At 54.2% G+C, this 25,375-nt stretch overlaps 1 protein-coding gene across 1 annotated transcript in view; it reads right to left on the reverse strand.

Annotated features, from left to right (window-relative positions):
• NOL6 (nucleolar protein 6) overlaps positions 1-22,881 on the reverse strand; it is a 28,042-nt gene extending 5,161 nt beyond the window's left edge. Inside the window, exons 1-24 of the mRNA XM_075726343.1 lie at positions 22,834-22,881; positions 22,471-22,686; positions 21,426-21,542; positions 20,980-21,159; positions 20,168-20,336; positions 19,281-19,415; positions 18,973-19,136; positions 18,361-18,481; positions 17,985-18,043; positions 17,720-17,821; positions 17,070-17,185; positions 16,486-16,663; positions 15,965-16,087; positions 15,656-15,804; positions 14,819-14,894; positions 12,819-12,959; positions 12,404-12,521; positions 12,029-12,183; positions 11,630-11,793; positions 11,030-11,182; positions 9,727-9,824; positions 8,415-8,539; positions 8,165-8,254; positions 5,446-5,643 (exon numbers count right to left, since the gene is read on the reverse strand). Of these exons, the coding sequence (XP_075582458.1) occupies positions 5,446-5,643; positions 8,165-8,254; positions 8,415-8,539; positions 9,727-9,824; positions 11,030-11,182; positions 11,630-11,793; positions 12,029-12,183; positions 12,404-12,521; positions 12,819-12,959; positions 14,819-14,894; positions 15,656-15,804; positions 15,965-16,087; positions 16,486-16,663; positions 17,070-17,185; positions 17,720-17,821; positions 17,985-18,043; positions 18,361-18,481; positions 18,973-19,136; positions 19,281-19,415; positions 20,168-20,336; positions 20,980-21,159; positions 21,426-21,542; positions 22,471-22,686; positions 22,834-22,881 (3,195 nt within the window). The remainder of the gene's footprint in view (positions 1-5,445; positions 5,644-8,164; positions 8,255-8,414; positions 8,540-9,726; positions 9,825-11,029; positions 11,183-11,629; positions 11,794-12,028; positions 12,184-12,403; positions 12,522-12,818; positions 12,960-14,818; positions 14,895-15,655; positions 15,805-15,964; positions 16,088-16,485; positions 16,664-17,069; positions 17,186-17,719; positions 17,822-17,984; positions 18,044-18,360; positions 18,482-18,972; positions 19,137-19,280; positions 19,416-20,167; positions 20,337-20,979; positions 21,160-21,425; positions 21,543-22,470; positions 22,687-22,833) is intronic.
• Between the last annotated feature and the right edge of the window lie 2,494 nt (positions 22,882-25,375).

Below are 25,375 nucleotides of genomic sequence, written 5' to 3' on the forward strand. Positions count from 1 at the left end.
CAAGAAGCACGAGGGGCTGATGCCTTGATACGCACATGCATGCCTGTGTGCATCCACCCCCAACCCCGGGCACTACGCTAAGGGTCACAGAGCTGGTCTGAAGCTGTAAGAGTGGGGAATTTCCTGCCACCTCGGCCTCTCCGAGGGCACAGATCCAGACAGAGAGTTTTCCTACAGAAGCCCACAGAGCTTCAGTTCATCTCTGCCTGTCTGCAAGTCTCCATAGGAGGACTCAGGCCTCTCAGTTAAAACAGGAAGGGAACAGTCTGACCTGAAAAGATTTCACCAGTTCCAGCTACCTCCCATAACCACAGCTTATATATTGTAAAAGACCAAGAACTTTTAGTATCATTAATTCCTTCTTAACGTGCAGTAGCAAGATACGCATTCCTACAGTGTGGGAGGAAGAAAGGGAAGGGCTGTAAGTCTTCCAGATAGGTCTTGTCTGAAGGTGCAAGAAATGGAAAGCATTGCTTTAGAGGGAAGGATGTTTACAGTAAAGCAGGAAACGTTTTCCTGCTCATCTGCACAGGAAAGATCTCCCTTATACAAGATGGGCAGCTCCTCTGCCACAAGCTCTCTGACAGACCCGTGCAGCCAGAGGAAGCTACCTCTCAGTGAAAGAGAGTACTTTGCAACCAGTGACCCACTGAGACCAAAGACCTAGTAAGAAATGTTAGGTCTTTCAACAGCTGTTATAGACACGCAGACGGACATGGCACAGGCAGCTTCATCCGATTTTCCCCACCATGAGAGAACAGCTCTGGACCCTGGGGAAGCGACCAGAGCCTTTGGGCTTTATGAGCTCCCGAATGCATGCAGATGGGGATGGCAAGTATATCCACAGGACTCACTGGATGTGGGCAGAAAGATTGTCCCTGGAGCTCAAGGACAGCCAAGCCACCCTGGAATAAGAGCTACATCCCAGCCACATCCCCAGCAAAAGTCTGGGGGCAGCTCAACAGCCAAAATGACACAGACCAGTAGTCACAACAGAGATCCCACAGGAGCCTCATCTGAGACACTTAAACTTAACTTAGCCTTTTTGGAGAATCCTTGCCAGGACCAGACCCAGCGTTTGCTCGCTGAGGTGCTGGAGACCACAGACACCAGGGAGGCTGGTGGTAGGCTGAGGCTCCAGGGAAGCCCTCTCTGCAGAATGTCTGGCACCTGCTTTCCCTCAAAAGCATCTGTCTGCAAAGCCTTCTCATCTGGACAGACCCCCAGAACAGGCCCGTTCTATCAGATTTGTCCTGGAATTAAAGAATTTGCCATCTGAATCCCATGACCAGACCTTCATCTCTACCCAGAGCCTTCCAGGCACCACAGCAACTCAATCAGACCAGCTCCTGCAGCATGTCTCCTTGCAGCAGGAAAAATTAAAGCAGTCAGGACTCAACATCTCCCCTCCTTTCAATTTTCTCCTCTGATTAGGCAAACTGGGGAAGGCACACAGCAATCCTTCAGCTCCAGAGTGCTCCTGCCTTGCTGAACCCTTTGATTTGAGAAGAACAGGGACCTCTCAGGAGCAAACAGGTTGGCCAGGAGAAAAGTGGGTCTCCCAGTTACTGGGCCAAGTGGGGAAGATGCTACTCCCTACCCCTCTCAACTCAATCAATATGTCTGGGCATTTAAATCCCCTCTTCATGTGGCAAGCTCAGAAAAGGGCTGCCCATAGAAGAGAACAAAATCCCACAGCATTGCTGCATGGCAGATGCCTCCCTTCGTTGCTATAAACCCGCCATGGCTGCACCATCAGCCTTGACTACAACCCTGTTGCTCAATTCTGTGGTTTTTACTATTAAGGGTTCGCAAATTACTCCGAGTCAAAGCCAGCCAGTTCTGCGTCCAAGTGCCTTCTCATCCAAAATCTCTCATAAGGATTCACTGCTGTCACCACTCCTTTCCGGCACCAACTTCTTGCTGCATTTGGATCACCCTCAGGGCTCCCAGCCTTCAGGATGAGGATGAGCTGAACACTGCTTTGAGAAGTAATAGCCAGGGAAGGAGAAATGCAAAGATGCTGGAGAGGCTACCAAAGCCAGGTGTAAGCACAAAGCCAATGCAAAGATCTTGCCTTCAAGCAACACTTGGTACACTGAGACACAAAGCTGGATGATTTCTGATGGGGTAGTTCCAATCACCGGTAATGCATCACCTGCTTGCTGGTGACCCTGCAGTGAAAAGTCAGCTTTTGAGGCCCTCCCACACAGGTGGACATGGCTGAGTTACTGGAGAGCACATGCAGCATCACCTCTTTGATTTTTCCAGAAGAAACACCTGTTTGCCCAGAAAGAGATATTCATCAGCCCCTTCAGGTCCACCTGCTACTGATCTGGAAGCTAGAAGAGCCAAGCGAACTGGTACTGCAAGATAACCTCCAATACGACGGCCGTAAGGGAACGCAGCCACACCTATCTCAGAGCCTTCAAGAAGAGGAAAAGCCCCCCAGCCAGGGCTGCCGAGGCAGATTTCAGGCTCTCTACCCCATAGTTCACTCTTTGGAGAAACATGTGACCACAGTGTGCTCTATTCCTGCTAAGCACCCTCAAGCCAAAGAATGAGAGACACCAAGTGAACGCAACACTGCTTCCAACGAGGCAACGTGACCTTTGCTCATATCCATGTTTCTTAATTGGGATGTTAGTATATTGGATTTAAGACCAGCTGTAATTTGTAACTCAATCAAACTGTATTCTGAGTCTATTATTACCTGTATTAGAGAAAACAGTCAGTAAAAATTCAGTTTGGATGTCTTAATTGACTGGATCAATTGATTGCTTAAAGGATAATGAAAGCTGCTTTCCAGGGAGGTCTCTTCTGCACCTTTCACTTCTGGAGCCATTTGCTGACAGAGAGTTGACTAAAAGCACAAAAAAGTCCTATAAACTGCAACTCACCCCGATGAGTTTCCTGACCCAGTGCCTTGATATACAGAGTGATTTGCTGCAAGCTTGTTAACAGCCTCCCCAAGGAGCCTGCTCTCCCCATCAGCTTGTCCAACAGTCTCCACTTCCTCTTCAAGCACAAAGTCAGCTTCCTGCCAGGTCTCCATGAGCGTTGCTTAGCCCTGACCCCTCTGGACATGTGGAGGCTCTGACTCCATCCACACAGGCACCTCCAGAGCCTTGGCAGCTGCTGAAAGGCTCCATTCAACTCTTAACTCCCCGCTGCCAGCATGATGTGGAGAGGGATTTCAGGCTTAAGAAACTCCATTTCCTGCCAGATCTATGCCTCTTGGTTGAGGTTTCATGGTGGCAGGTCAAATCCGCACCATACAGGGAACGGAAGAGACAGGCTGGTCTTGATATTCCTCCTCAGATCCAGATGCCAGGGAAGAGTGAAATAGTGAACAGTTCCTAATCGCTATGCTTCCTGCTCCCTTTTAAAAGTCATGCAGGGTGCTTCTCCCATATCCTGGGTGCTTCTTGCATATCCTGAACCCCAAGTAACCCCCCAAATACTCTGCAATGTGCCCTGCAGGACCTCCAGCTTCAAAACCACCTTCCTTCTTGAAGGCAGGAGAGCACTGAGCACCTTCTCTCCCCTCTCTTTTCCTCCATGACTTTCTAGCTAAACAAGCAGTGCTACTTGCATGGAAATTGTGGGACAATTTTGAAGTCTTCCCCAAAGAGGTCTTCCATGCATCCCTGTCTCTCACTTCCTTGCCCCCCAAGACTGTCCCAGCCTGGTGTGGGTGACAGAAGGACAGAGCTTGCACCCGGCAGCTCTGCTGAAGCCACAGCAGATTCCGATAGACTGGGCAGAGATCAGCACGAAACGCAGCTGGCAGGCAGCGTGGGAGGTAACGGGGCTGTGCCTAGGGTTGAGGAAACCTTCAAATAAACCCTCCTAAGTTTTCTTTGGCCACCTCCTAAACTACCTGGGTTCAGGTGAAAGGGGAGCTTGAACCTAGGGAGCCCAGCATCTTCCAGCCTGGAGTTCTAATTCAGGCACCTCTGCAATTCCTTCTATGGACCTGGAGGCAAGATCTGGACCTTTCTGCCGTCCCTCCTTGCAGCTGCCACCACTGCTGAGCCTGGCAGCAGCAGCAGAGAAACACTCAGTGGCTGTGCAGGATTAAGCAACTTGGGGACCAGCAAATGCTAAACCCTGCAAGCCTTCAGAAGGCAGCCCAGGAAGAGAAAAGACTCCACACAAAGACTTTTTCTTTTGCAGGGACACCTCCTTCTCCAACGCAAGCTTGGAGAGAAGCTGATACCAAATCTTCAGGCAAGAGAAGCACACGGAAAGGTGGATGAAAAACTCCCCCTCCCCAAGCTCCAGCTCTGCCTTCCACCAAGCTGCCACTAGCACAGTCTGGCTGCCACAGGGGCCTGAGGAGCCAGCACATGCTGCAATAAGGGAAATCCCAGTCACATATTAGGAAACAAATTTTCACAATGGTGGCCAAATATTGGGACAGGGAGGTGGGAAATCTCCATCCCTGGACACAGTCGGCATTCAACAGGACGGGGCTCTGTGCAGCCTGCTCTAACGTCAAAGCTGGCTCTGACCTGAGTGAGGAACAGGGCTGGAGACTTCCGCGGCATCCTTCTTGCCAAAGCTAGCCTGTAATTCCTACAGCAGTTCTGACACTGCTTCACAGCACTTCTGTGGGTAAGGGATGATGGCACTTGAAAGGCAAGCCAGGTTTTGAAAAAAGGGCTTCACAGCCCCACCTCTCTGCACACTAACATTTACTCAGCTACTACACACAAAGCTGTGAAGGGCCAAAGATGCAGAGGCTGCACATCTGCAAAGTACTGGCTGTCCAGATCCAGCGTGGAGCACCGCTGCCACCCAGAACCTTGCACATCTTCCTAGCTTGCTGAGACTTTGGCATGGCTACATGGTAGAAAAGCACGGGGTTGAAAATTTTGGATACTGATGTTCTCCATATACCCACATTACCAACCTCCTCTGCCATCATGCACGCAACCAGCCCCAGAGAAACCATCCTGTGACCAATATTCAGCCTCTATGGCTCATGCAACCACTGGCCTAACAGCAGGAGCCCTACCAGTACCATGGTATGGATTCCTGTATATCCCCCCAGAAGATAAGGGTAGCTACTGTCCATCATGCACCCCAGTTGGTGCAAAAAGCCATGAAAAGTCAATTAAAGGACTACAGACAAATGGCTTAAAGATACTTTTGCACTGAAATATCATATTCTTCAGCAAAAGCTCCAGGTGCTTTGTATTTGAGGTCATTCTCACATCAGCAGCACAACCATTTCCATGGAACGGGTGCTGCATTCACCAGGTCTGCTGCTGAAGAAGTGATTTCAGATGCACACAAAGAGCGACTATCACATGCAAAATACATAAAGGTGTCACCAGCTAGGTCCTGCAGTGGCAGGCAACTAATGGCCCGAATGTTGGAAGGCAGCTGCCCCTTAGGCAGGTAGCCCCCTGTGCCTCCCCAAAGGGCTGTGCTTACTCTCAGCTCCTGGAGGTAGCACTGTACGGGGTCGTAATCCACCACAGGAAAGAGGATCTTCACTGCAGTGCTGTTCTTCACTACGCCCCGGGAAAACGACTTCAGTGGCCGGTCCACGCTCTCCAGATGACGAGGAATCTGGTTTGGATTCAGGTGGATTAGGACATCATAGAAGTCCAGAGGAGGACGGAAGACCATCTGTAGGGAGAAAAGACCAGTGCTACTCAATATAGGACATAGGCAAGCAGGAAAGATGAGAGGTTTCCCAAGTCCTTGCTTGCATTTTATTCCCTTCTCCTTAGAACTTAGTAAACCAAAGCCAAAATTTTTGTGAGATTAATGTCAGAAGTTTGCCAAAACATCCACATGAAAAACATGGCTGTGGTGGAGCCACGGGGAGCTCCAGCCCATACTGGCCATCTCATTCCCTCTGGGCTGAGACATGTCCCCGATCCTGCATGGGCTCCGCTTGCATCAGAAGGATGTGACCCTCACTCCCCTCTACCCCATGCAAGTGCTGTAACAAGGACTCTATCAAGAGCAAGGTGGTTCCCCCATGGCCATCTCCCCGTGGACAGGCTAAATGTTCTCTGGACCACTGTAGTGCACCAGGAAAGACACTCGATTGCCACAGCCCAACTGTCCAGCAAGCTCAACCCTTACAGAAGGGAGATGCTCCCTACCCACATCAGACATCTAGTCAGAAGGACTAACACTCTCTACCCTATTAGTTTCCCAGGTCAGCAGAAAAACCTAACTACTGTCCCCAGGACTTGAGGGTGGTCCCTGAAGAAGAGCTTTCCAGGGGGCCAACATGGTCCTCTCCAGCCCTGACCAGAGACCCCAGGAAGCTCACCTGAGTGCATGACAGTGGGGTGGGTGGTTGAGAGAGGGGCAGACAGTGAGCTCAGACAGGTAACCGTGCTGCATGTGGAAGAGTCTCAGAACAAAGAGGGGAGTCAAGAAGCTAAGAGGAGCCAGGGGACACGAGGAGCAGTGCAGTAACAGGACGGTCCCGTCTGTCCAACAGGAGCTGCCCCAGAGGGCAGCAGCATCTTCCATCAAGCAGACAGAGGGTGAGAGGGTGTCCCATTAATGGAGGGGAGCCATCCCAGACACATAAATATTTGGACAGGCAGGATCTGGCACAGTGAATACAGCTGTACTAAAATGGAAAAAAAAACCTTAAAAATGTGTACATTTTTTGAAGAATAAATGATGCAGGGACATGAACAGAGGTGTGGGACACTGCCCAACTGCTCAGAGCTGGTTTATAGCCAGGCTGGGGAGAATACACATGAAGAATATCAGTGACCAGCACCGAGTCCCAGCTCTGGTCCACAGAGACCCCCTCTCCCACCCAGCTGACCAAATCGATGGCTTATTGTACCCACCTTGGAGCAAAGAAACAGACCTCACAAACCCGTGTCTGAATCTGCATCAGAGCAGACACATCCCCAGGCAACTCAAACACAGACCAAAAAAACCCTTGAGCACCCTCTTAGATACAAGAGAAGAGGAGGCAACTCCAAGTTGCACTGGAAAGGCTTTTCCCTCTTCCAAGTTCTGCTTACAAACAGATTAGCAGCCCTGAAAACAGCATCCCATGTTTATCCCTAAAGAACGTCCCTGGCCTGGGAGGATGTTGACACAGACCAGAGGGGCACCCCGGAGATGAGAAAGGATCCCACTGCAATGGCCAAGGGGAGGGGGAAGGAGGACTGAGGAGGCTGAGTCGAGGGGTTGGGAGGATGCTATGGACAGGCAATGGCTTGTTTCAGGAGCTAACCATCACCAGCTCACACTGCACCCCTTGGGTTTCTGCCTTGGGTCCGCACTGCGACTGAGGCACACCGGGCACATGTCACGTGTACAGCATCTCACTCCTTCACATCCCAGTAACACACACTGCTCCTGCCTCAAGTAGATCTCACCCCTGTAACACTTCCGGCACAAAATGCAGCAAAACTGAAAGCAACGTCAGTAAATCCTTTTTTTAATTGCCTAGGCAGGAAAAAAACCCACCCCATGTGAGTTTTTTTCTAATGTAAATCTGTCATATCTGTTTGGCTTTCTGAGTCCTCTCAGCTTCAACTGCCTAAGTCACTACTTGGTACACCAACAAGCTCCCCTCCAAAATACACGTAACTCCCCTTCAAAGGGCAAATAACTGTCTGCATCTCCCACGCCCATTTGAGTAATGGATGTTTTAACTTAAAAGAGAAAATGAAGAGGGTTAAACTACATATGGCCTTGCTCCTCTGCTCAAACCAAAATAACATCTTCCTAAAGTGCCCGCTAGCATCCTACCAAAACCTCTGCGGCCCTGGGCTTGGTTAGACTCAAGCACACAAGCCAGATTTGCACAGTTACACCAAGACAAGTCTCCCAGAGGCACCATTTGTTCTGGCCACAGACATGAGACCGATTCAGCACGGGAACATTGCAGGTTTGCTCACGCCCCAAGGAAACCAGAGAATACAAAGTAAATTTTCCCCAGTCAATGACATTTCACCCCAAGTTGCTATCCAGAGCTGGGTGCCCAAGAAGCAGGGTAGCACAGCGCGGGCACCAGCCTCCCAGCTCCCACCCTTGCTGCTCTTCATCCTGGGGCAACCACGCATGGCCACAGCTCAAATGCTAGTAACACATCCCAGCAGTCACCACTGAAGACCTGCCAGAGGCTGAAAACCCTTGTGCTGGCACCCCAAGGGGTTACCTTCACATCCTGGCTGTTGAGTGGGTCCATGAGCTGCTCCTCCAGGGCGCGGAGAGACTCTGAGGCCAGCACAAGAAGGCGCTGCAGGATCTGGGGAGGGAAGAAAGCCGGAGGGTGAAGCTTGGCAGTCCTGGATGTAGCAGAGACCCCACTCACCCACAGGGCCATTGGAGCTGGCTCCAGCACTGAAAGCGGGGAACTGCCCCAAGCCAGCAGCCACCACACAGTAAGGACAGAGGGCCCAGCTCACCTGTGCTGAGGGATGCTCTCGGGTCCACATGGAGCTCCACCGGTCTTTAGGGGTGGCGATGAACATGACAGGGAGGCGAGAGCGAGCAGCCACAAACTTGTTCTTGATCTCTGTGCAGTCAGCCTCTGGTGAGGGCAGGCAGATGGGTGAGAAGCTCTGCCCCATCCACAGCCCGCCAGCCCTCTTGCCCATGTACTGCACCCCAGAAAAGGACAGTACAACAGGCTTTATCCTCTCCCGCCCCCTGATCCCACAGTCCACGTGCTCCATCGCCCAGGCTTACTCTATTCTCACACTTCCCTCACCATCTGCCTGCGGGAAGTTTTGGAGACAGGACACAGGGCTAGATGGACTTTTGCTCTAAAGCCACCCAGGCAGGCCCAGACATGGCTCAAGACACAGCAGGCACTGGGACTGACACAGGCTGGGAACTCACACTATAAGCTAACGACAGTTTGTACCCAAAGAGTTTTCTACTTTTCCCCCTGCCCCCTCAAGCAGGCCAAAAATAGTTCTTTGGCCGAAACCGCTTCCCATTTAGTTCATTAAAAAAAGCTGGACAGTAGAAAAATACCAGTTTCCAAAACCCAATTCTCTCTCTCAAAAAAGAAGAAGTTGAGGGAGTGCTGAAAGCCACAGAAACAGCTGCTCCCTCTGGCATTGCACACACCACTACCAAACAGCTTCACCTTTTCTTGGAAGTCTCCTTTAAAAGTTGGGTGTAGCTATCTCCCCCACCACCCAAAGCCAAGACAATCCCGTGGTCTCTTCTGGCTCCTGGGGAAAGATGGCATGTATCCGAAAGACAATCAACAGGCAAAACACAGAGAAGAGGGCACGACCACTGGTCCACTTGGATGCACCAACAGACTCCTTCAGAAACCAGAGGCCTTTACCAGGAAATTTGCAATGCTCAGGAGGTAACAAAACCTGGAGGACTGCAGCCCTTTTCCCTTGCAGGTTTTGAAATCTGTGACTAGTAGACATCCCCGTGATCCAGGGCGGCAGTGCTCTCAAAGCAGACACAGTACAGGAGGCTTTGAAGCTACCATTCAAGAGCCTGACCGCTCTCCCAGCACAGCTGAGGGTTTGGACTCCAAAAGCCAGGGCAAAACCTCAAGCAAAAATGCTGGCTACAAAGGAGCAGAGGGCTTCAAAAGCGTAGCAGGACACGAGGGAGGGACGGGAAAAACTCCTTGTCCCCAGCAGAAGCTGTGATGCCCCCATGTATCCAAGTACCCAGCAGCCAGGCGCTGACCAAGGAGGGCTCAAGACCCTCACACCACAGCTCTCCTGCATGCTGCCTGCTCACCTGTGAGGCCAGCATTCAGGTTGACGATCAGAGGGTTGTTTTTCCAGTCAAAGGTTGCCAGCAGGTCAAGGAAGCGCAGGAACCCCACCTGAGGAGAGCTGCAGGCAAGACAAAACCGTTCAACACCAGCATTTGCTCCCTTGGCAGCAAGAGGGGCTTGGGGGTGACTTAGCGACGCCCAGCCCACACACAGCCCAAGAAGGGATGTCCCATGGTTGGAGATGGAAGTCCAGAACAAGCATGAGACACTTCCTCTTCTCTGAATCCCCAGGGGAAGTCTTCCCCCTTGCTCCTCCCTCCCCACGTAAAAGAAACTAACAAAAAGTGAAACATTGCCCCTGGTTGCCCCATCTCCCACCACTCCCCCAACCCAGAATCCCGGGGTTGGAGCAAGAAGGAGGTGGAAAGAGGGCTGCTCCCATCTCCAGTGCAGCTCCGAACAAAGCCAGCCGAGCTACCACTGTTGCCTCTTCCCCTGTAACACAACACATATGCAAAGCCAGACAGCTGGGACCATGGGGCTCCTGCTAGCAGGGTATTTTAGGAGACAGGAAAGCATTCCAGGCATCAGGCTGTTACTCCTGCTACTTTGGGGAAGGAAACCAGACCCCAAGTACAGGGCAGAGTAACCTTTTGGCTCCACATGGAGCAAAACCACTCCCTTTAACTTCATTTCACTCCCACTGGGCTGCATCCCATCCACCTGCCAGAGGCCAGCGAGCAATTGGCCCTGCAGGGTTATTTACCAACATGCTACTCCAATTCAGCAGCCAACCTCTCACCCTTCCCTCAGGAGTCCTCTCCAGGAGGAAGGGAGACTGCAGCCACCAGCACCACCGTAACATGCCTCCCAGGGAACCCAGGAGCCCCAGCGTGCTGGCAGCCACAACACAGCCCTCGCCCCTGCTTCTCCTGGCCATCCCCCACAGGACAAGGGGCCCCACCAGTCCTCAAGAAGGCACAACACACACCCCACGGTTGTGCTGCCAGCACCCAGAGGCCATGAAGACACTTGCTCCCATCCTTAGCTCCTTCTCCTCTCACTCTGTGGCATACTGGGCAGGGGAAGCCACAGCCCTGCAGCACAGAGCATCTCCATCTCCTCTTGTCAGTCCAACAGGGCTTAGGACAGTGTTTTGGCAGCACAGGGGCCTCACGCTCAATGCTGTGCATGCTCCCAGCACCTCCTGCCCTAGCAGCATTCCATTCCTCCTCCATCCCAGGTAAAGAGAAAAAAAAAAAAACTACCACCAAAAAAACCCACAAAATCCCTATCCAGCCAGCCTGGGCTCCTCATCCTCACCTGGGCGGCGTGAAGGGGGCCGGGTGGAGGAAGAGAAATGCCACGAGGAGATCCACACACTCTTCAGAGATGTTGTCACTCAGGAGCTGGGCGCTGACCCAGCGCTTGGCCAGCCGGCAACTGCTGCCAAAGACGGGGTGCTGCTGCTGGAGCCTGTGAGGAGGGAGACAAGCCACTGCTCAACCCACATATTCCAGGACCCAAAACGCCTTTTTGGCATTCGGCAGAAGAGAAGAGAGAGGCAAACATCCACCAGGAACATGTGCACAGCATCATGAGCACAGGGCACTCTGTGGGTGTTGAGATTTTGGGGGAAAGAAGGGGAAATGCTGCCACATGCTCCTCTCTAAACATGCGGCTCTTTGGTACTTGTCTCCCCATACCAGTGACCTTGAATGTGACAACAGGGACAAGTGGTGCTGCCCCCACCCACATTCGTCCCTCCATCCTCCCACAGAGACTCTCACGAGGTGGGCAGAAGGGCCACTTCCCACGGTGAGCTCCTCTCCCCACCATCACCCTCTGTCCAAGGGCACCTTCACGCTGGCTTCCAGCCATGTCCTGTGTCCTGGCTCCCCAGGCACCCCCCGCCTCACCTACCCATGCAAGGAGCTGGTTAGATGGGGCAGATGCAACGTCTCCAGCTCCAGCTGCCGAGACTCCTCTGTGTCCTGGTACTTCAGCATCCCTTCCGGGGTGACCACTTCCTTCAAGATCAGAGGCTCCCGGTGGTAGGCTACTTGGAGACGGAAAACGTAGCCATCCTGAGTGGGAGCAGAAGGTGAAGTCAGGCTTGGTGGTAACATAAGCAGGCTGGTGTGCTACGCTGCACCTCAGGGACACAGCAGCAGCATCCCAGCATCAGCACAGTCTCACTGTGCTCTTTCCTAGGCCCACCATCCAAATGCTGGATTTGTCCTGTGGGACAACTGCCACAACCCCCTGCCTGCATCACTGGTAACAAGCCAGGTCTGGAGAAGGTCCCCATAGCCCCCCTACCTTGTACACGTCGGTGTGGGTGACTGCAGGTCTGCAAACCAGCTGGTGCTGCTGCTGGAGGAGCTCAGCCAGCTGGAGGTGGAAAGCCGCCTTGATGCGCTTGATGGCTTCTTTGTCCTGCGGCCACTGGCCACTGCCTTCCATGTGGCAGATGACTGGGGGCAAAGGGACAGCAGGAAGCCAATGAGCCCCACACAGAAATGAGCTGTTGGGTAGGGGTGGCTGGGACTAGAGGTTGCAGCAGGAGAGCAGGAAGAGCCAGGGCTCTGCTCCCACCTGCAGCACACCAACACAGCAGTAACAGAGCCAGCACCACTGCATGCCTACAAGTGCCCCCCGCCAAATCATCTCCCACTCACATCACTCCCAACTTACCCTTCAAAGGGGCTATGTAGGCTGGGCAGGGCTTCTCCTCTGAGGGAAGCAGCAAGTGCTTGGTCCTGATTCGGGTATGGAAGGAATAAATCGGCTTCATGGGAATGGGAGGGAAGACCTGGGAGAGAACAGCCACCCAGGGACTAAGAACAGGGAGCAGAAACCCCAGGGCACTGTGCACTCCCTCACCCCAAACCTCCCACTCCAGCAAAGCCCCCCGGCACGGAGGGCTTGGCCAACTTGTGCACAGCCAGCCCCAGGGACGGGGTAGCAAAGAGGCACTGCATCACCCTGAGGGCTCTCGGGAGCCACAAAAGCAGAGAGTGACTAATTCTCTCTTGTCCCCTCTCAGCCCAGGGCCTCCCCCCAGTTCCTCACAGACCCCCACACATGGGCTGTGCCCGGGGACACTCACATCTGTGTACCGGAGAGCTGGATGGACGCCCTGCACAGCCGTCGCCGTCAGCGGCAGCCCCTTCAGGTTCCACAGCTTGCGGCTCAGGTCATCGTAGGAGCAGATGACGCTGACCATGGCCTCCTCACCTGTCCCTGATGCCTGCAGACACACAGGGAGCCTCTCCGTTCACCTCTCCCGCTCCTGCACAAATGCCCACCTCACCTCCCTCTCAGGTTGGCATCACAGCCAAGCTCCGAGGACCCAGGACTGCCACTCCAGGGAGCAGCTTCTGGCAAGAGCACTCAGCAAAATGCAGAGGTAAGAGAGAGAGAGGGAAGCGAAGGGCAAGACTGTCTGTGGCTCCCCAGCAGTCACAGGCATCCTAGAGGCTGCCTTTCAAGCGGTAGGTGAAATTATTTGCCTGTGCAAGACACTAAGGCAGCACCAAGAGCTGTACTGCCAGCATTCTCCCTAGGAAGGGAGAAGCTAAGAGCAATTTGGGGGTAAAGAGATCACACACTGGCAAGGTGAAAGCTCTGCTACTGCTTCCCTACCAGTTACCACGATGCCAATGGAGGCAGCAGTTAACACAAGACTGTTCCAACTACATCCTTAGCCAAGGCAGAGCTGTAAGCAGGGCAAAAGCAAAGACAGAAAATACCCAGAGCATTGCAGAAGCCCTGGGGAGGGTGGATGAGAAGCACTGAAAGAATTGCCGCTGCCCCAAAGCACAGCAGAAGAGCCTGAACAAGGAGAAGGAGACATCACCAACACCAAACCACTCAGTTCAGATGTGGCTGAGTCGAGCCGCATGCATCCGGCCAGCCTGGGCTTTCCGGCAGTGCAGCAGCACCCTCTGCGGGGTGCGCCACGAATGACAAACCCCTCTCCTGCCTGTCTCTAGAGCCGGCTGCACCATCCATCTTCCCTTGACCACCATAGACTCCCCACGCTGCCTGTGAACAAGCAGCTGGAGGAGCAGAGACAGACATCCCGACCCACTGCCCCGCCCACAAGAGCGAGTTTTCTCCTTCATTTGTCAAAGACTGGCAACAACTGGACTCCTAAATGCACCTCCAGCTCTGGGAAAGTGCATCCCCTCTCAGCGTGGGGTTTATCCACCCTGCTCACCCCTGGCTAGCTTGCAGGGACATGGCACACACAGATTTTGCTGCCTCACCACATAGCAGGCTGTACAAACCAGCATCTTATCCCAAATCTGACATGAAGCTCTGCCCAGACCACAACTGCTTCTGGCACAGGAGACTTTCAGTCAGATTTGATCCCCTTTGCTCTTAAAAAGGGTAAAGGAAACAATTTCTTCCTCCATCCAACAACCAGGTAAAAAGCTGGTTTTACCAAAGACCAGCAAAGTGGTGCCAAAGTACTCATGGCTCATCTCCAGACTTTAATTACACATGCTGAAGAGCAGAAGCAGTGAGGGGGACATTTCCTAGCCTCCAAGATGCATCTTTTTCTTTGTTTCAGATGCATATTCAGCTGCAACACTAGGGAGGGCTCAGCAGGCATGATCTAGCACTTTGCAGCCAGCATGACAGGAAAGATCCTTCTGGGTTTCCCAGGTGGGCCTACGGGATGAAGGCACAGGATTGTCTGACCCATGTCCTGAAGGACGCAGAACCTGAAAGGTGCAGCTAGAGGAGCACAGTTGGGACAGTGATATATCCTCAGACAATGTGCACATAGTGGACACAAGCAGAAAGAGGCTAGTGGGATGCTTGCAGGAGAAAACGGGGTGAGGGAGCTACCAGCGCAAGAGGACTTCAGCAGCTATGCCTCAGCTGGCACAAAAGGCTCAGCAGATCCAAGGAGAACACCACGCTGCCCATCCAAGCGCCCACAGGCAGGCATTTTCCTTACCCTCACTTCCTTCTCTTGAGAATGATGTAGCTGCCTTGGGGCCACAAAGCTAAAATGGCCTCCCCTTAGCCCTTCCCATACCCCCCCTCCCTGAGAAACCCACTGGGGTTTGAGCCCCACTGGGGGAACAACTGTACCTCTCGCCCAGTCCTGATCACAGACTCCAGCAGGGCTCCAGCATAGCAGATGGAGGATTCAGGAATGTCCATGTGGCTACACGGAAGAAGACAACAGACCATCAGAGCTGTGACACATCAACCCATGCATCCTGATACCACATGCTGTGACCACAGGCAAGGGTCAGTCCAAGACCAAGGAATCCCTCCATACAGGAAGGTCACGGTGAGGAGACCGATCTCTGTGCGCTCCTCCCATGCCCACATTATCCACCCAAAGCGGCACAACTCATTCAGCTTCACAGGATTCAAAGCCAAAGTTGCCAACGTGCATACTTTCCTCACAAGGTCCCTCCTCAAGCTGGGATAAAGAGGCCCAGGCAACCCCTCTGTTCTGTACCAGACGGTCTCATTTTTGGCAGAAGGTCTAAACTGCTACAGGGAGGCTTTCCAACATTGTAGGGAGACCCAACCTTGTGAACCACTAGAGGGTCTCAGAGGATTTCGTGAAACGTCCTGCAAGGTCCAGACCGCTTCTCTTCCAGCTCTGCCAACAATGAGTGTCCCAACATCCCATCTGCACATAAGGGCAGGACCATGCTGCCTCCTCGCCCTTAGCATTGCCACCAGCAGAAGCTACAGCACCACATGCTTGCCCTCCCCACCTTCTCTTGGGAAGCAGTTTGCAGCATCAGGACTACAACTGAAATGACTTCCAGTTTTCACAAAGCCAAAAGGACCCACAAAGCATGAAGCAGACAATGGGGTTACCAGGTATGTGGCACAAGCCAGGAGAGCAGTGGTGACCCCACACAGCTGCAGGTCCCCCAGCCTCGGCTGCTGCTTGGTACGACTTACAGCTTCAGCAGGTGCCTGACAATCTGCTCGGGAATGAGGCGTTTCTGGCAGACGGTGTCAGCCTCCCACACTACCGCCTCGCAGATGCTGCCATCCTGGAACCGCCGCAGCTCCGACTTCTCCCCCCAGAGGGTCCGGAAGTCCAGGGCCTGTGAGGGGGCATTGGCCAAAGCCAGGCCAGGGACACGGGTCACCACTGGGGCTGGCCAAACCATTCCCACGACTGCCAGCCAGCCCCGCAGCATCCGCAACCACAGCACAACACCAGCTCTGCTCCACCCCACTCAGCACAAGCAGGGCTCCCCTCACCTCAGCACGATCAGCCTGCGGTCCCTTCTCCAGCGTACTGGCAGCAAACTCGGGGACAAACAGGAGCCCAAATGTCAGGGGCCCAACATCCTTGTGTTTTGGGGGCTCAGCATCAATCGTCCACTGCAGGAAAATGAGGAACATGAAGCGCAAGGAGAAACAAGGTTGCTGCAGCAGCAGCTGCCAGGATATTGGGCTGCTAGATGAACCTCCTGCTACATGCTCTTGGGTGCCCGGACAAGCACGGACAGGGAAAGCCTCATTTAATAGGTCTACCCGATGAGAAAACGAGTTGTCTTCACCCTGCCCCACTGCTGAGCCAGGAATTCTGCCCAGACCAAGCCTCCCAGCAACACCCCACACCCCCAGTGCAGGGCCTCAGGTCCTGTATTCCCCACAAAGAGGACAGGTCTCTTCTCCCAGTGAGCAAAGACCCCCTCCCTGTGCTCAGCAGTGCCATGAGGGACACACAGGACGCCACGCACTGCAAAGCATACAGTGTCACTGCCGAGCTGCATTACCTCGGGGATCTGGGGCAAGGAGTGAGTCACGAGCAGCGCTCTCCCGGCCAGACCACGGGCCAGCAGCGAGACAACAAAGGGAAGGGCCGCAGCCACGTAGTTCCCACCCCGATCCATCAGCTCGTTCAGCAGCTGCATCTTCTTGCAGGCACCCTGCAGCTTGGAGACATGCTTCAGGCTACAGGAGAAGGAAAGAAGCTGGTCACCCACCTCTGCCACCAAATTCTTTCTGAGAGAGATATGCTAGAGGATGGATAAAGTGGGGAGCTGAGGATCCTGGCCCAGGATGGGGGCTCAAGAAGCAGCAATGCACTTTAGCATCTCAGAATGCACTATAGGAGATGCTGGTCCTTGGGACAGTCATCATTCCCACAATCCAAAGCATTGCTCCCCACCTCCTGGGAGCCCATCTAGACAGTAAAAGTGGAATGGCCAAATGCAAGAGGCACCAGTGTCTATCTTGGAGCTAGCAGGGCCACCTCCCGCCAGGCAGGTCCGCATCCACCCCAGTCCAAAGCCAGAAGCAGACAACTCCTCTCTGAACAGGCTCCTCAGTATTACCCCATCAGCACAGCAAGACTCACTGGAAGACATGGTCAAAGGCTCTGAGCATGGGCTTCGCGGTCATGAGCAGCGCCTGAAAGCCATCCACCATCCGATCATCCAAAATTTCCATGGAGCGCTTGGCTTCGAACTGGACCTGAGCAAGGAGACAAGACAGAGCAAGAGCATGAATGGGAGAGGAGAAGGAAAGCAAATCCCTCCAGCAGTGGTCACCAATGCTCACCATCAACCATGGCCACCCCAGCTCCATGGTCACCAATGGACCCTGATCCCAAACAGCCCCTCTACTCAGCATGAAGCCAAGTAACCAACAGCTGTCACTGCTGGCCAGACAGTCCTTCCTTGATATCCCTGCCATCAAGGTGTTTTTTTTCTGCTCCAAAACAGTTATTTCTGCTTAACAGCTGCTTAGCTTCACCCAAAGGTGCCCACGAAGAGGAAAACAACTTTCCTCCATCATTCAAGCAAGACAGGTATGCCAGCACTACATCCAAGTCTTAATATTCAGTTCTAAGCTTCAGAGCTGGAGATGGATACTGAAAGCTTAAAGAGCAACACTGTACCCCCTCCCCACGTCCAATGTCCTCTTCCAAGATGTCTAACCACCCTCTGCCTGCCTCAGCTTGCTCCAAGACAGCATCTTAAGATGTCATCACAACATGCCTGGTACCTGGTGGTATTTGCTGGCAGTCATATCAGCGCAGAGGTTCACCAGTCCAGAGGGATCCACAAAGACCACTTCAAATGCCTGGTGGAAGTCATCCAGGACAGGCTGGAAGAACAAACACAGTCCTTAGTGCCACAGTGCAGCACTGACAACAGGGCGCCACCACCTCGTTGCTGTCCGATGTCCCTTTAACAGGCACATCCCTGCCTGGGCAGTGCTGACAGCAGAGCCAGACACAGGCACAAGTCCCCACGGGAGGACTCCTTACCAGGGAGGCATCTGCATCCTTCGCTAGGCTGATCCCCGTCACAGTCAGGTCAGTGGTGGCTGTGGGCAGACAGGAAGGAACAAATCACACTACCATCCACATCTCTCCCACTGGTGAGGATGGTACAGCTACGTGCAAATACCACTGTGGTCTCGCAACATAAACAGTGCTACATTGCGATGCTGGCCTCCACCGCTACCCACCCCTCTGCACACTGCTCCATCCAGCCCTGCTCTGCTGCCTCATCCCCATCTGTCCATCTCACCCACAGGGTCTCAGTGTCAGAGGGAGAAAAGCCACAATTCCCCGTTCTCCCCACCGGGTTCAATCTTTGTAGAGAGACTCTGCTGACACCAGCCTTTCTCTTGAAACTCACCCAGGAACTGCAGAGTGCTCCTCAGCACCTGGTACCCACTCATCATCTTGACGATCTTGCGTTTCACCAGCAGGTAGGCAACCAGCATGGAGACCAAGAAGCCACTGAAGCACCCCAAACCCTGTGAAAACAGAGGGCTGAGTCAAGAAGAGCTCAGCAAGGCACCACGAGCCCCAGAGCCCACCCCACATGACTGCTTCTGGCCTCTGTCACCACCAGCAGGGCAGCCCCCAAGCCCCAACCCCACCAGGAAGACACTGAGGCAAAGCCCTGTAAAACAAGCAGAGATATGGATCCCCTTGCAAGAATACACCACCTCAAAGTTCTTTGGGAAATGGGATGAATTTCCAAAAAAAACCCAAACCCAAAAACCCACTACATCATTCCAGGGATCTCGAAGAGGCACGATCGTCCAGTACACCGACTCACTGCAACCCACAGGGTAAGATGGAGCTCCTTGAATCCTAACACAACTCAAATCAGAGTCACAAGCCCACCGCACCACCCACCAGGACCAAACCACAACCTTTCCACTCCTAGGAAGTGAGAGCAGGCCAAAGGCAAGTTAGCCAGGCAAGCAGAGCCTGTGCTGTCCCCTGGCACAGGATATACCTTGCTGAGCTGCCGCTGGTTCAGCCAAACTTTGAGAAGGGCCAGGCCATCCTTCATGCCCGGGAAGTCGGTGGCTGCGCTAGACAAGAAGTGCAGGTGGGAGAGCAGCACCGTGTCACAGAGGATGGAGTTGTTATAGTGTGGGGTTGGGGGCTCAGTCGCTCCTGTGTGGGGAGACAACAGTATGTTGGACCCAACCACAAACCTCCTGTTCACAGAAAACGACTGCAGCGAAGCCACCTCCAGACACTGTGTGCAGTCTCTGGCTGAACCGAGTAGCCTCACGTTCCCCCAGCCCCAGGCCCTACCTTCTTTAGGGGTGCTCTGCTCCATGAACCAGGCTGTCCGGACATTGTTCTTGCTGGGATAGAAGCGGCTGGGTTTGAAGAGACCCGGGACAGGACAGGCATGGAGTCGGACAGTGACCATCTTCTCATCCTTGCCTGTAAGCACCAGGGGGTAGATGTGCAGCAGAAAGAGACATCAGAGACCCAGAGACTAACTTGAGAAAGCAGGAAGCATCTCCAGCTTGGGGAAAGGAAAAAGCTCCTTTCCAGCAAAGCTCAGCAGCAGTGGACATCACCTTAGAGCAGAGAGTGACCATATCCCAGAGCCAACAATAACCCTGAGGTCACATTGTTCATGTCCCATCTTCATCCTACCAGCCAGTCTGGTACCCCAGCACTCTCCTGCCTGCCCTGGCCCTGCCACACCACTGCCTGTCCCAGACCCGAACCCGCTGGTGCCTGGGGTCTGCGGAAACAAGCAGCACTGAGCAGCCCATGCATCCCATGTCATCTCAGAGAAGAGCCAGGCTGCGCACAGCTGCCTGGGGAAGCCAAGAGAATGGTTGGGAGCAGGGAGGAAGGACAGTGCTAGACACAGACATGTTTCTGTACAGTCTGCTTTACTCCCTGAAGTACCTAAAAGGTGAGCCAGCCAGCAAGGCCAAGGCTGCGGAGCCCCGCCAAGCTGCAGAGGGATTGGAGGGGAAAAGACCTTGAGGTTGGTGTGTGTGGAGGGAAAGGATAACTGGGAATATCAGAGCTCCAAAACTCATCACCAATTGTGACGACAGCCCCAGACTGATCCCTCTCCAAAGGGCCTGCTACATAGTAGAAGACCACCACCAGCACCCTCCACCTAACACCGCTATCCACTCACAGCCCCCACCAGAGCAAGGCTCAAGTGCTACCTTGAGGCCTCAGGAGCAGGATGGGCTTGAGATGGTTGCTGTTCATGTAGGCAAACTTCACGCTGCCGAAGAGCTTCTCCTTGGAGAAGTGCTGGGCAATGTGGGCCAGGTACAGAGCTCTCTTCCGGTGGTAGCGCTGGTTCAGGTTATCTTTGTCCTGGAAGATTTCCTGGGAAGAGAGGGATGGGGCAATCCCACCTCACCTGCCTGGAGAGCCTGGTTCAGCCCAAGGCACAACACAACCCACCGCTCTCCCTGGCCCCACAGTTAGCCCTAACTCAGACATGTGGCTACAGCCCCAGGAAGCTCAAAGTCGGTCAGGAGCACTACCTTGCTGCTGGCTAACCAGGCTCTAGGATCACAAGAGAGAGAGCAGAGCCATACAGCCAACCAGGGTGTCGCTTTGCCTCAAACCTTGTTAGAGCAAGTCTGGGCAGCAAGGGGAGGGAACTCTAGAGGGGTAACAGCCTGCAAATATCACACTCCCTGTAACACAGACTGGGAGCTGGGCAGAAGTGCAATGGGGTACAAAGCTAGGCAGCTCTATCTCCCCAGCAACGTGGAAGATATTCAGGCCAGGCAGAGAGACAAAGATCCTCAAGAGTAATTAAAATCAAAGCAGCTGAAATCTCTGACTGCGTAAGTGGTGAGACTGCACTCCCCAGCTCCTCATGAGAGTCACCATGCTCCATGTCCAGATCCCGCATCCTCACTCAGGAATGGAAAGGACAGGGCAGGGGCCACGGAGGACAGGAGGGAACAGGGCTCAGCCAGACCCCAGGCTACTTGGGAGCAGGCATGGCCAGACTCACCCGTGGCATGGTCACTGCCACATCCACGTTGATCTCTGGCTTAATGCAGGTGCCCAGCAGGTAGCTGCCCACCACCTTCAGCTCAGCCGGGGGCAGGAAGCGGAACCTCCCCTTCACGCCAAACGGCACCTGCAGGAACGGGACCTTCACGCCCTTGGGGAGCCAGGCCTGGTCGGTGAGCTGGAAACAGACAGGATATGTGAAACTCTCTAAGCACCACCAACAGCAGATGTGCAGATACCAGGACCCCTCTCCCCACACAACTGCAGGCGCCTGCACCCAGGGCTTAAAGATGGAGCATCCCCCTCTCCCCTCCAACATGAAGTAAGGTGATATTTTTTCTGTCCCCAAGGGAGATGCTCCACAGGAACCTCTGTCTGTACAGCAACAGCACAGCCTGCTGCACACAGGGGCCTTGCCGCCTCCTCCATCCCTCTGGAACGTACTTCAGTTTCTGGGGTCTCTGGGATGGCGCTCAGCAAGCTGTTAATTTCATGGAGGAAGGCATCAATCTTCTTCTTCTTTGCCTCCTTCAACGTCACCTCCTTCAGAAGTTCTTCGATCTGTAGGGGGAAAGGGGACCACAAAAGGCAGCTGCAACACTGGAATTGCTCTTGCCCTTTACCCTGTCCTCCAGCACCAACCACGAGCCTGATGAAGAGGGCAGCAGGTGAGCTGGGGAACAACACCCAAGCCTCTCCACAAACTCTGCCCAGAGCCGGGAGTCCAGTCAGCCCAGGAGCAGAAGGATAACAGAGCTCCTGCCATCTCCTGTGAAGTGCTGCATGGAAATCAACTGCTTCTCACCAGCTTCTGTGTGAGGTCCAGCCACGAAAAAAAACCCAGGTGTGATTCCGGTAGGCTTTGCTCTCAGAGAAGTTTTTTGTGTGACACAGTATCAGCTCCACGAAATGACCCTGCATACCCTAGAGATCCTGCCACCAAAACCAGTGGACCTTCAGGAGAGCTAAGCTACTACTCATAAAATCACCAGTGTTACAACCAGAAGGAGCCACCAGCCTGACCTCCCCCTAACACAGGGAGTTTGCTCCCAGGACATAGACCAACCCTCCTGCCCCATTCAGAAGCTGGTCAAAGAGAGGAGCCGGGTGCACCTGGTGACATTGCTTCCTCACCCCGATAAGAAATCAAGCGCGGTAGCAGGGGATGCACACCGTAGTTATTGTGGGGGAAGGGTTCAATTTTAACGGTGGAAAAGAAGCAGAGCCTGGTGCGGAATGGCAGTAAGAATTACGGTGCAAATATCAGTAACACACTGGGTGCCTTGCTAAGCCTGTGCCTCCTGTCCCTGCCCCGTACCCAGCTCCTGCAGAGGAGCTGCCGCTGCCCAGATTTACCGGGTCAGGAAGGCTCAGAGGCCTGCCAGCGGCCCGGGTTCTCTTCCCCAGGCGGTTTCCGGAAAGCTCTGGGTCCGGGATGCCGTTGCTCCCCGGCCTCCCCCCACCTCAGCTTAGGCCCCCCTCGGCTGACCTGCAGGCGGAGCAGGCTGGAGTGGAAGAGGTCCTCCGTCTCCTTCAGCTGGCTCAGCTCCTCGCTGGTCGGCGGCTTGTAGAGCTCGGCCCGGCTCAGCTTCGCCGGCTGCAGGGCTCCGGCCCCGGCCGGGGCGGCCCTCTTCCCGCTCCGCGCCGCGCCCCCGGCGGGGGGCTCCCGGCCCTGCGCCGCCGCCTCCGCCGCCTCCGCAGAGCCCTGCGAGGAGAACACAGCAAGGCTCGCCCCAGAGTCCCGCGGGCCCCGCCGCACGGGCCCTCGGGGCGCCGATCCCCCCGGCCCCCGCCTCACCGCCATGGCCGCCGCCGCCGCCGCCGCCACACACGCGCGCGTGGGCACTCTCACCACGTGCAGCGTCACGCACCCTGCTGGCCGCAGGGCGCCGCTCCCCATTGGCCCCGCGTCCCAGTGCCAGGCTCCCATTGGCCGCGCCGGCTCGCCCCGCCTTCGTGCCCCGCCCACGGGGCCGCCCGCGAAGCCGAGCGCGCTTGAGCGGGGACTGTTTCCTCGCTTTGCGGCAGGTCGTGTTGGGAGAGGAGCGTTTTGCAGCGGTTGCAGGTGCTTGGCGGCAGCGCGGCTTCCGCGCTGCCCGGCGCTGGGGAGCGGGGTCCCCTTGGGGCCGGAGCCGGGGCCGGGGTCGCGGCCGCTGCCCTGGGGCCCATCGTGGGGCACGGCCCCGGGGTCGCCCCGCTGAGGTGGCCCCGCCTGCCCCAGGCCACGCAGACCCTCGGCTGGGCCTCCCCGACCCCTTCCCTTGGCTGGGATGGAGGCCAGAGCTGCCCCCGCTGGCTGTTCATGGCCAGACGGACACTGTAACCCAAATTCACAACCTTTAGCCCCCAAAACGCAGTTCTCGGGGCAGCCCGGCGTGTTTTCACGTTCAGGCTGGCTGTGCATGAGTGCCACAAGCCAGCTTGCCCCATGGGATGAGCCCGGCCAGGGCCCAGCATTGCCGCCCTGGCCAGGGCCTACCTGCTGTACTGTCTGGGGAGCCGCATTTAAGCTGCGCTGCTTTTTTCACATTGTGTTCACAAGGGACCTTAAAATAATTGGGGAGGGGAGATGAAGTATATCAGGCTTTAACAAACATACAAGGCTCCAGTTTTCAGTCTGGTGTGGCTTTGTACCCTAGACATGGGGAAAATGTGGGCCTGTTTGGGGTTAGGTGAGTAACGGGGGCATCAGCTGGGCTCAGCACCTGATGCCAAAGTCGCGAGCTGCCAGCGCTAAAATAAACATGTAGTAAAATAAGCTGCAGTTTGCACAATACACATGATTCTGGCAAAAAGCCAAACAGGGTCTGAAAAACCATCCCTCTCCAGTTCTGAGCCTCGGGTGGCTCCGCGGTAGAGCTGTCTGTGCCTTCTGACGTGAGGATTTGTGAACAGCCCTGGGTTACTCGACATTTTTGAGACACGGTGAAGACAGAGGACTGTTACCTGCGCCCAGAAAAGAGGCTTATTTACCAAAGCAGCTGTCACAAAAGCAGGTTTGTGAATCTTGCTGATTATGTTAATTTATTGTGAATGAGTGATTTTACACAGTTTGATTTAGTAGCTGTTTAGAATTTACTTGTAGCAAATCGCAGGATTTGATTGTAATATTTTAATAGCACTCAGTCATCAGTGATTAACAAAGTGATTAGACAAAATTGATCAAAACAGTGACTTAGTTACAGATTCGAAGATGGCAAGGTTCACGCTATTACTACATGGGAGTGCATAAAGGAAAACTAAGTTACACTGAGTTGGAATGATTCACAAAGGGATTGCATATGCAGGGGATAAGGAGGACCCTCCCGTTGAGTCACGAGTTTCAGAATAGACCCCCTTGCTTTCTAAACTTCTCAGAGAGGCGTCTAGGTGCAGCTAGGCCCACTCTTAGTCTCAGACTTGGTCAATGGTTTGTGTGAATAAGGATAACACAGTGGTAGAAGACTCACTTTGAAATTAAATCGTACATCTACAGACTACTTAAACTGATTCACACGTGCATACACACAGACATGAGCACATATATAAAAATGGTATACCTGTTAAAAATTCCCCTCGAGTTCAGTGAAATACGCCAATGTCTTGGCATTTCTCAACGGTGAGGGTTGAGCCTCAAGGAGTGGAGGGTTTCAGCCCAGGCTCCACTGTCAGTCTTCAGCAATGGATTTCTGGTTGTAGCAAACTTTCAGAGTTTGCTGACTCTGAGAGACATTTCAATCAGAGGGAGATGCTGGTGCAGCCTGCAGCAGTCCGGGAGAGCTCAAAGGGCCTCATTTAGGACTGCTGTTTATGGGATCATGAGATGATTGACTTTAATCACCAGTAAATTTCCATCCGAGCCACAATTCGGGTTGGTAGTTGCTGGAATTCCAGTAACGATGATGCCGCTCTGTTTCAAGGCTGTCAGGGGCAGCTCTTTGCTCTCACTCCCCTTGTTAGCCTAATACGAAGATTTTCATAAGGACAAGACCGCTCTCTGCTTCAGCCATGTAGGAGTTTCGGGTACAATTAAGGGTCACTTAATGGACTAACTCGCTACCCAAAGGCCACGGCCTGGAATTCCTGAGGTGGTAAAGTGGTTGACGAGAAAGAGGAATAAGGGGAGGGCGGGGGTGCACCACGACAGCAGCCAGGCTGCAGGCAGCACGGCGGGGTTGGGTGAGCACAGAGCTGCCTGTGCACCGCAGAGCTGGGCTCTGGGTACTTGATGATTAATTGGGGTGGACATCCGCTGCGTGACCTGCAAGGAGCACAAGGCACAGCCGCAGCAGCCGGACCCAGCTTGGCCAGCTCCCACAGGGGCTGGAACAGGCACCCGCAGCAGGGCTGGGCCAGCAGCAGCCTACATGCAGAAGATGGGAGTGGGAGAAATATCCCCTTTATATATGCCTTTA

This window comes from Pelecanus crispus, chromosome Z (assembly GCF_030463565.1).
Source record: "Pelecanus crispus isolate bPelCri1 chromosome Z, bPelCri1.pri, whole genome shotgun sequence".
In the NCBI taxonomy this organism is placed as follows: Eukaryota; Metazoa; Chordata; class Aves; order Pelecaniformes; family Pelecanidae; genus Pelecanus; species Pelecanus crispus.